Source organism: Hoplias malabaricus, chromosome 6 (assembly GCF_029633855.1).
Source record: "Hoplias malabaricus isolate fHopMal1 chromosome 6, fHopMal1.hap1, whole genome shotgun sequence".
NCBI lineage: Eukaryota > Metazoa > Chordata > Actinopteri > Characiformes > Erythrinidae > Hoplias > Hoplias malabaricus.
The window spans coordinates 29,509,388-29,519,569 of record NC_089805.1 but is presented as its reverse complement, the minus strand read 5'-3'; the positions used below and the strand labels follow the sequence as shown (position 1 = coordinate 29,519,569).

Genomic DNA, 10,182 nt, shown 5'->3' with positions numbered 1-10,182 from the left:
TTTGGTGTGCTGACTCTCAGGGGGCTGGGATGGCTTTGTCCATTCACGCTGCAGGTATGGTCTCTGTCCTTATCTGATTTGGCACAGGGCCGGACGCTTGTCTGTGGGCCAGGCCTGCTTCTTCTCTGGGGCTCCAAGGGACCCTGAGTCCCCCATCCACCTTCTGCAAACAGGAAATGATCCGTCTTCAGAATAGCCAGTGGCCCATAGAGGCATGTGAGTCAGTCTTCGTGTAGCCATGTCTCGGTTTCGCGAGGCAGTGCAGAGGCTCGGTTTGGGCTCTGGAGCGCATCAATGTGTCATCAATTCAATATGTGAAACTGTACCCTGAAATTGCAAAGCATCCGTTTCTGAGCTCCTCAAGCTTCTGCCTTTCTTCCCTGGATTCAAATGTGCTTCAATCTATCATCTGCCATTGTGGGGTCAATGGGCACCTGAAGTTCCTCTTTTGTAATAGTTACATCTCCAGCATGCTCACTCCTTCATTGTGTATCTAGGGATATGCTTCCTACAAGCTTCCTTCAGTTTTGGAACTGGTCTAATGCCAGGATCAGTCTACATAATATTTTTGTCTTTCATGGTGGTCCCTATGTCAGATTAGGCAATATTAGTGCCATAAATCCATGCTGTATTTTGGTCAGGAGACAGGAAATTAGGGGTGGGTGATATAGACCTAAAATAATAACACAATATTTCACAGTTGTACTAACAATATTCTTGGCGATATGAAGAAAGACTTCAAGAACATTGTAACAAATTCAATATTAAGAATTTTAGTATTAATGTTACGTTTCAAACATTCAGTAGAAACAAACAAATAAAACATTTGGTTATTTTCAAGCTACAGCAACCAAATCTCTGATTTGGTATGAAATAAATAATGTAACAAAATGCTGAAATCTAAAATGCTGAAAGCACACATACAGCAAACATACACAGTTATTCAAACAAATACCCTTAAAGTGTCACAGTAAATAACAAATCAAAAACAAAATAAATGTAGTGCTTGGGTTAAGGTTCATTGGTTGTTGAGATCTCCTTGCTGCGTTTTTGACTTTCCTTATACTCAACTTGGTGTTTCTACTTGATCTGGTGAAACAGACTAGTTGGGTTTCCCAGTATTATTGTTAAAGGCTTCTTACATATCTTACATATTAACATGGTTTGTTGTAAACTACTAAAGTTGCTCCCCTTTTTGGAACAAACTATTCCACCAAAGAGCCATATTCTGCCATAATGCTTACTGTGATCATAGAGGTTATGTAATAAACATACACCACGCTACGTGCAACTGTATTAAATCATAACATACACAAGTGAGTATATGGCTAATATCACAATATGGATTTTTAGAGTGTTTTAAAAATGATATCAGTATTGCCATGAATTATATGATATGGCACAGCCCTACTGGCAACATTGCAGTTTTGATGCTGACCAATCATTTGTTTGCATTCTTGAGTGAGTTCATATGTCATTGTGGTGGCGGGTCAAGCAACAGTCGAACATGGTTAAACAAGTGCTGTGTGGTCCTGGCGGCATTCATTTCCAAAAAGGTAAAGATGAAGTAGAAAGAAATGACTGTGGACCTGTTTTTGGGTGTCAGAAATAGGACAGTATGGGATATCGGTCCTTCAAATAAAAGTTGAGGTCATGTGATAACATATCAAGGACCTCACAGCTGTAGCAGTTCTCTTTTCATGTTTAAATATGAACAGCAGAGAGGGCTCTGTCCTTCTATTGGTCAATATCAAGGAACGTGTCATAGCACAACACAGAAAAATGTTAAACATTTCTTTGATTACGTCACACAACAGCTGGAAAATGTGTTGGATATGACAAAATTGTGTCAAAATTGAGCTAAATTTGTGTAGCCTGATCCCCACAATAATTGTAGAATTTTCTGCACCTCAAAATAAACTCAGCTGCACATCCTCTCAGACCCACAGCACTGAGATCTGTCCTCAAAGTGGAAGGATGGTCAGAAACACCTCTGGGCTCTAGCGTCTGCGATTCTTGCCTGTGTTTGTGCCTGCCTTAATTCATCATGCCACCATCTTGTTGTCTGAGGGCTCCTGACGTTCCTCTTCTGTGTGGGCTTCAGCACTACATCTGGCCCACTGGCTTCTTTATTGTGTAACTAGGCCTGGAGGATGGTGGCTGTGTTCCAGAGGGGCTGGCGGGTCATTGCAGGTGTTGAGGGACAGGCAGTGGTCTGCAAGCACAAAGCGTTTGCTTAACCCTCCTATTAGGGTGGAAGAATGTCAGCTATGGAGCGACTTGGCCATCCTGACAGGATCGTTTGACACCTCTGCAATCTGTCACAGAACCAGCACACAATAGCAGCTCAGCTCAGGGCCCATCTCAACACCATCTGCTGGAAGAACCTGTGTTCTTGCACTTCTCCCTCTTTGTCTGAGTGTAAATATGGTCTCCAGAGGGAGGCAGGGTGAGGGAGAGGCAAGCTTTATGGTGAGGTTTAACCGTTAAACTACTTTCAAATATACTCACCATTTCCTGCATTCTACATATAGAAACCAAGCTGCGAAAGCCCCTTACATCATAAACATATGTGGAAAATCATAAAACACCTATACAGCGTAGTGCAAATGTCAGAGGCTACCTTTCATTCCATGGGTTTCCTGTCAAAACAGCCATTAAGCCATGATTCAGTGTCAGGAAAAAAACAGAAAACATAATCTCAACTACTAAATATGTTCTGTCGCAATGTTCTTATTGTCATTGTGTATTGTATCAGCCATTCAGTTTATTACAGCTTCAATTCTTTCAGGACACATGCTTTCAATTAATAATAAATGCACAGATATTTTAACACGTCCAAAGTTAAGTCTCAGAAGTTTAGAAGGTTTTCTGGTTCTCACAACTCAAATAATCCCAAACACATTCAGAGGTTTAGGTCATGTCTCTGGGGTGGCCAGTCCATTGTTCCGAGAATGCCAGCATTCTTTGATTTGCACATTTTCTTCTTTTTTGTCTATTTCCTTTTCTCAGTAACAGCTTCTTGACAGCTGCACATATTTTACACACAACATTTTAAGTAATTCTCTTACAGTGCAGTGATGGACAGGCACCTGTGGATTTTCTTAGGGCTGAAACCAAAATGAAGCTTGGTTTTTTTTTCTATTTCTCAAAGATGAAACAGTTCTGTAGCTGATGGGATGAGTTTTTGGGATCTACAGCATCTTGCAGGTGTATTGAGAGTTTCGAGCTACAGTTTTGTGAGTATTTTCTGTTATTTACTCTTCCTTCCATATGCAAATGAATAGATGTACATGCATTCATAAAATATTTCCTAAACAGTCAATAAACACTTAAAAACCATTTTAATGGTAAAGTAAATCACAGAGGGGCATTTGACTTTGGTAAAGAGTTGTAAAAGGAATATCCCAAACTCAAACATGAGACCTGAATGTGAGACTTTAGTGCATCACATGCATCTTTTTATTTAGACATCACAAAATTCCAAATGTTACAAAGAATGAAGTGTTTAAATAAAATGGCAAATGTACAGTTTTCTAGGAGGTAATAGTAGAGTCTTTGAAGGCAGCCTGCACTGGTATTATTACTATTACTTCTATAGAGCGTAGAGTATCCTATGGCTCTGAGAGAATAATAATAAAAAAAAACTCTCTTTCCTCAGGAAAGCAATTTTACACAAACACATTAAATTACAATATTTTACGTATGCTAATAAACGTCATGCTATTGTTTAATATGCTCCAGATGCTGTATGGCTTTTCTATAAACCCTCCTGTTTTCGGTAACCTAAAACAGATAACTGCATGTAGGTGTTCCACGCTGATAGTAATGCAATAAATGTACAGAGCTCTAACATGAGTCGTTCTATTTTACTGTCCTTCAGCTGGGACGTATTAAAATAGTATTTTTTAAAAAAACTTCTCTGATGAAAGAAAAACAGACTGGAATCTCCATCACTAGGGAGCTGTGTGTGTGTGTATGTGCATGGTGGTTCACTAACTAAAAATACAGTCTCACCACAGGCCTGCCAAGTTCCCAAAATAGACTGTAAAGACATAGATATAAAATAAACCTTCTTGCATTCTTAAACAAAAACATTTGCACTGTAGCCTTATTAAAGCAGCAATTATATACAGTTACAAAATAAAGAATATTTCATCACACAAAAATCAATCATACCTGTGTAGTATATAAACGCCATGTACAGTACCATCTGTCTTTCCTATTCTTACTGAAGGAAGAGGAGGCAACCTTTTCTGATGCATCTTCAGCACAGTGTCTCTTGGCTCCAGACCCTGGACAATGCCAAACTACATAGTTTTGCTTTTTTTTTTTTTTTTTTTTTACAGTCCCCCTGCATTCTAAGCATTATGTGTCTCAAGTCACTGAGGCGTGAGTTTAAGTCCAGTCACTGGGTTGCAAGTTAGAGAGGAGCCATAAGTCAGTAGGATGAGAGTCTGAGTTCAGTCTCTAGTCACTGCGATGGAAGTGGACTCATAAGTGGCTGTAATGCAAGTCTCAGCTGAGTAATGAGTCACTAGGATAGGAGTCTGGGTCTTAAGTCACTGGGATGCAGGTTCTAGTCAAATCATTAACCTGCAACCTACATTGAATGGAGTCAAGAGTCATTAGATTTGGAATCAAAGGTTTTGGGGTTTGAGTTGAGCCACAGTTAATAAGCTTTGGAATCTGAGTCAAGTGAAGAGTCAGAAAATTAGCGACTCAGGTGGTGGGTTTGAGATTTCAGTACCAGGAAGATTATATGTTGGCAGAGAGAAAAAAAAACCAAAACAAACAAACAAACAAACAAACAAAAACCCAAGCTACTTTTCTGAAGTAAATAGTAAAAATAAGTAAAGAACAATATAGAACAGAGCAGATACAGTTGAGTTTGTATCACACTTCACAGACAAACTACACTAGACTTTCTGGATCCTTTTACCTTATACAGTAGAAATACTAGGTGCATGTTACTGAAAACAACTGCACGGTACATGAAGCTTGTACCACACACCAATTATTATCTAACCGATGGAACTAACCTTGATGTTTTCAGTTTTCCTGTTTATATGCAGAAATGACTGTAAAACAGATTGAATTCCAGCAGAGAAATTACTAACCTGTGCAGCAGAGAAAAACCCAGGTCTGGGACTGATATAAACATCTAAATACACAAGCAGTCCCTGGCAAACATGTTTAAACACTGCAAAGATATGACATTTGTATGGTATTGTGTTGTATTGTTGAGCTCTGATCTTACTCTTATTCTTGGGTTTTCACATAAAGGGTTATGGTTATGATCACATCCTGTACATCTGAACCCTGGCCTGTATTCACATTGTAATGTCTCACAGAAGGTCACTAAAGTTCAAAGCCAATAATAATAATGCAGCTATTTCAGCTCGGTAACAAACACCATCTGGCAAAAGTACCATCGGCTGAACTTCTTTCTGTACTCAATCTTTCCGTTCACATTTGTCCATGTCTCTGAGCTGCTTGCTATTCTTTTCTTCTCCTCTTTTTTGAGAAGTATGTACAAAAAATAGTTGTGTAGGTATAAAAAAATGTAACAATAGTAAATATCATGTTCATATCCCGATGGTCATTGTGCAATACAGTTCTGTAAAGAAACGTTAATGGCTCTCTTTTTGGTTTTACAGAAGATTCCAGCTGCTGTGAGTTCATGGGGAAAGGCTAGCGAGCCAAATCAGCCAGAGGCTTAACAGATGGGCAGCAGTGTCCAGTCTGCTGCTCCTTTCAAAGGTGATGTGTGTCTGCCTCAGCAGTTCACAGGACATGAGTGACCCGCTAATGCCACTTCAGTTCCTATATCTCGAAACATAAAAATAAAAAGTGGCCAAGAGCGCTCCCCTGAATTCCCAGAGAGCTGCCCCTCTGCTGTGGCCGGCAGGGTAATAATAGGTCAGTTTTCTCTTTACTTAATGCCTGTTTCCATGAGAAGTGCCGGGTTATTAATAGAAAGTGAAGTGTCACACAGTCCAGGTGTTGAATATGTCACTAACCAGGCTATCTTAAAAAAAAGTGTCACTCAATTAATTCAAGGAACCACTTGCAGCCTTTTTAAAATTTTTTGGAGTATGTTCACACCTGCGTGGGGCCTGAGAGAGGCGCTCTATGAAGAGTCCAGTGGTCGGATCATCATGGTAGTTGCTCGGAGAGAGTAACTCGGCCCTTTGAAGTAGTGCCACTTGATGCCGTTGAGTTTGCCGAGATGTTGACCTTGCGTGTAGTACATCCCATTCAGGTTGGAGGGACCACAGGCATCAAACCACCAGCCTTTAGAGAGGAAGACAAAAAACGATGATTTCATCAAGAGGTTCAACAATGCCTGACCCATGCTGTGTCCTGGAAGTGGACAGTACATTATATTTAATCAAAGTATTAAGCTAACACATTCATAAAACTTTTTCTGTCTTTTACAGAATGTGTTCATATCATGTTAAATAGACCATCTGAAATGGATACAGTAACATTAATAAACCCTTTTAACGTATAGTACAGAGCAAAATTTAGAGACGATTCATTTAATTAATTTCAGGAAATGTTACTGAGGAGTTTAGATTCAAAATAATCACTTGTACATAAGGAATGGGAAAGACACCATACATTGACATCTACCACGTCAGTGTCACTGAAGCTCTGAGTCATACACCACTCAAATAATACATACTCAGTGGTAGTTGGCTGTTAAAGAAATGCAGAACAACATAGAACTACAAACTGCACCTATATGATCAGTGCAGATGATAAAACTGACATGACAAGAATTTGGCTGATCTGTGTAGTAGGGGGCAGGAGGTCAAAATTTAGACCAAGGTCTCTGTTGTAGGCCATTCCTGTGATTGTTCTTTGTGAAAACCAGTGGTGAGTGTGGTAAAGCTGAGAGTGAGTGGCAGCTCACAGGGAGCAACAGCTTTGGAAACTAACAAGTGTCCAAGCACTTAGGCACCGAGTTAAAATATCTGGGCATAACACTAGTATACAGTTCAGATAGAAGGTCAACATTATAGCACTGCTTTCAAATGGTCTACACCAAGCACATTTTCTAGCTGCCAAGTTACAATTCCAAAGCCGGCGTATTTCTTCACAGTGAATATGGAAACTATTTTAAAATGCTTTTCTTTGATGAAGACAGATTTCTCCCATTTTCCAGATATTCAGCGTCTTTGAAGTCGATAGATTGTCTTTATGATAATTCCAGTAGCATCTGAAAGCCAAAATCGTGCCATAAATCCATTGAACTTACATTGTAGAGTGTATGTTGTATCACACACACTTCTCAGGAGAGACAAAAAAAAAACACCAGCTGGAAATGAAAGCTAATGGGAACATTTCTGTATTCCTTTAGGACGCATAGATGCTGAGATGAATTGCTTTGGTAATTCAGATAAAGGTGCATTGGTAGCAGCCTTTATGAATATAAGAAATTTGAACATGTGTATTAAATGTTACACTACAGTAATAAGGTAGGATTAGGTATTAAAAATGATAGATTATGTATTTAGAAACAATTTTAAATGCTTTTTCAGCAATACGCATTGTTAGTGCATTGTAATTTGTGTTCATGATATATTATATTGTAATATATAAGTCCTGTTTTGTATAATGCTGTATGATGAATAATTCTCACGTTAATAAACACTTTGAGTCCATTGTGACCATTATTTGAGATTATTCTTTATTTTAATAACAGATGATCCAAAATGAAAGAATAACTTAGTAATATCTAAGCTTCCATTAAACTGACAGTTTATATTATGGTTATAATAAAGTATGTATATATAATATGACATAAGTATATTAATAAATATGTGATATGGTAACCTTGTGCTGGAGCTACAAGTAATGTGATGCCTAGTTTAACCTAAGGGAAATGTATTAAAGCCACAATCATAAATGCAGTGTCTATAAAATTCTTGGAACACATTTTAAAATGTCATAATATTTTAAAGCATTTTTAACATGAATATGCATTACACTACAACTACATTTATACACTTTATAGCTCTGTGTTTACCTATATATATTATTATAGCTCTGTTTAGTGTGTGTGTGTGTAAACTGAGACTGACAATAGAATGGCTACATAATGAAAATAACAGTACCGTATAGACAATGTATTCATAGACCGTGTTACTGGGTCTTTTTCTCTTCTCATTACTTTATTAACTATAGCACTGTTCTGAAAGCTTGTCCTTTGCATCACTTAACAGTCCATTAAACGGGACTCTTTTGTGGTGGTCACACAGACCAACACACACAGCCCGCAGATGCCTGTTGTGGCATGTCTCACTTCTGTGGGAGCTTGGCCCCTCTTCACAAGCCTAAATGCCACTGTCGTTTCTAACATTCTGACAGACTTCCAAAAGCCAAGAATGCTGCCCTTTTATTGGCCTGGGCCAACCTGACAGAGCTCTCTGATTGGATGCTGATATTTCTTGTTACCATGGTCATGTTTTTCAGGTGCCTGACTGGGTCATGTCTGTAGTCACAGCTGTGGCTGGACCACTGTGACCTTGTTAAATTATCTGGTCAACTAGAAGTCAAAAAACAGGACAACTGATGGTAAACCAGGGTAAAATATATGCAAAATACACTGATACTCTGAGTAAGCAAGTATGTTCATATTCTGGCAAAAAAAAAATTCAGCATTTGAATTAGGGCAGTATTAGCATTTGGCCCTAAATTCAGGCAATTGCCAACTTGATGCCTGGTGATCCCCCTCTTCTCCTCCCTTCTTTGTGCTCAGGGTGTTACAAAGCTCAGGTGTCTGTTGACTGATGTGAAAGATCTGGGGAGTTTGCATTCTCCTCTGGAGGATTGGGCTGTTGTGTTTGGCTCTTTGGATTATTGGCAGGTCAAAACAAAGCTGTAGGCTGTTCTCATGTGTTTTGTAAGATTCATATGTTTGCCTTCACCCTAATAAAACTGGTTGCACTGTGTGATTGGGGGAAACTCGTTGATGGGTTGAATCAGAAACTACTAACTATTCTGGGGATAATTTGGCTAAAAGTTGGGACTAGACATAAGAAGAAGAGATTGTACATTTTCATGATCACCAATTTGTCACATTCATTTCCAACCTGTATCATTTGGCTTGAACTAGCCCAGTTCAGCATTGTAGCTTTTGAACTACATATAAATAATTATCTTTGTATACAGTTGCTACAATTTCTCACAAGTTTGAATGGAAATAATTATGTTATGTAAAGCTTGTCCAACCTAGCAACAGTCGCTACCAAAAAATATTTTTTGTAGAGCATGGGTTGGATTGACAGATTGATGGATTCTGGGCAATTCCTAAGTAAATATAATCACTTTTATTTCAGATACTTTCACTGGCCTGTTATTGAACCTCCTTGTCCAGTTCCCTTTCACAACATGAAAACTCAATGATCCTGATCATATTATTTAGTTTCCAGTGATGACTCAATGTTAAGGCCCCATTTATGTCTTTGAGCATCTCATTATAATGTAGATTTAGGAGGACAGGACCTCTCTGAGTCAGCTATGCTCTCATTCTCAATGCAGTGATGTATCCCAGCTATCTAAAACATAGGAACTTCCTTGGGGACAAGGAGGAAAGTAAAGAATTCATGTTGTTGAACAGATACTTGTCATAAGGGTCATGGCTCATGTTGGTCAAATCATCACAGGATATAGAGGTCCACAAAGACCTCATTACTCCTCATTCAAAGCAACAGGCTCTTATTCCACTAGGAAGTACTTCTCTTTAAAAAATGTCATTGTTTAAGATTTGTGTAGGCCTTCTGCTAAATTCTACATATTGTATGCCAAAACTGCACGCTGAAGTTACAGTGGCATGCCTCAATTTGTACCCACTCAGGTGATTTATAATCATTTTAAAGGAAAAATGTAAAAAAGAACAACAACAACAAAACAATTAGGCAATAATGCACTTTAGATATTTCCAGACATAGCCTGACAAAAAAGTTTGGAAAGTGGAATTTTGGATATTGAAAAGAGTTACAGAAAGTGATGTAAATCTCATAATAGGAAATATATAGAAACTGAATGGGGAAAGGTGATACAAAATAGATTTATTAAAGCGATTCTGGTGTAACTGTAGTATTAAAAATAAAAATAGTAATTTTATAAAATAAATTATAAAATGAAGTAGTCTGAAAATTGATTGAACTG

At 38.4% G+C, this 10,182-nt stretch overlaps 1 protein-coding gene across 1 annotated transcript in view; it reads right to left on the bottom strand.

Annotated features, from left to right (window-relative positions):
- Positions 1–3,474: 3,474 nt before the first annotated feature.
- Positions 3,475–10,182, bottom strand: part of angpt1 (angiopoietin 1) — an 85,865-nt gene continuing 79,157 nt past the window's right edge. The window contains exon 9 of the mRNA XM_066674445.1: positions 3,475–6,297. Within this exon, the coding sequence (XP_066530542.1) occupies positions 6,134–6,297 (164 nt within the window). The 3' untranslated portion in view covers positions 3,475–6,133. The remainder of the gene's footprint in view (positions 6,298–10,182) is intronic.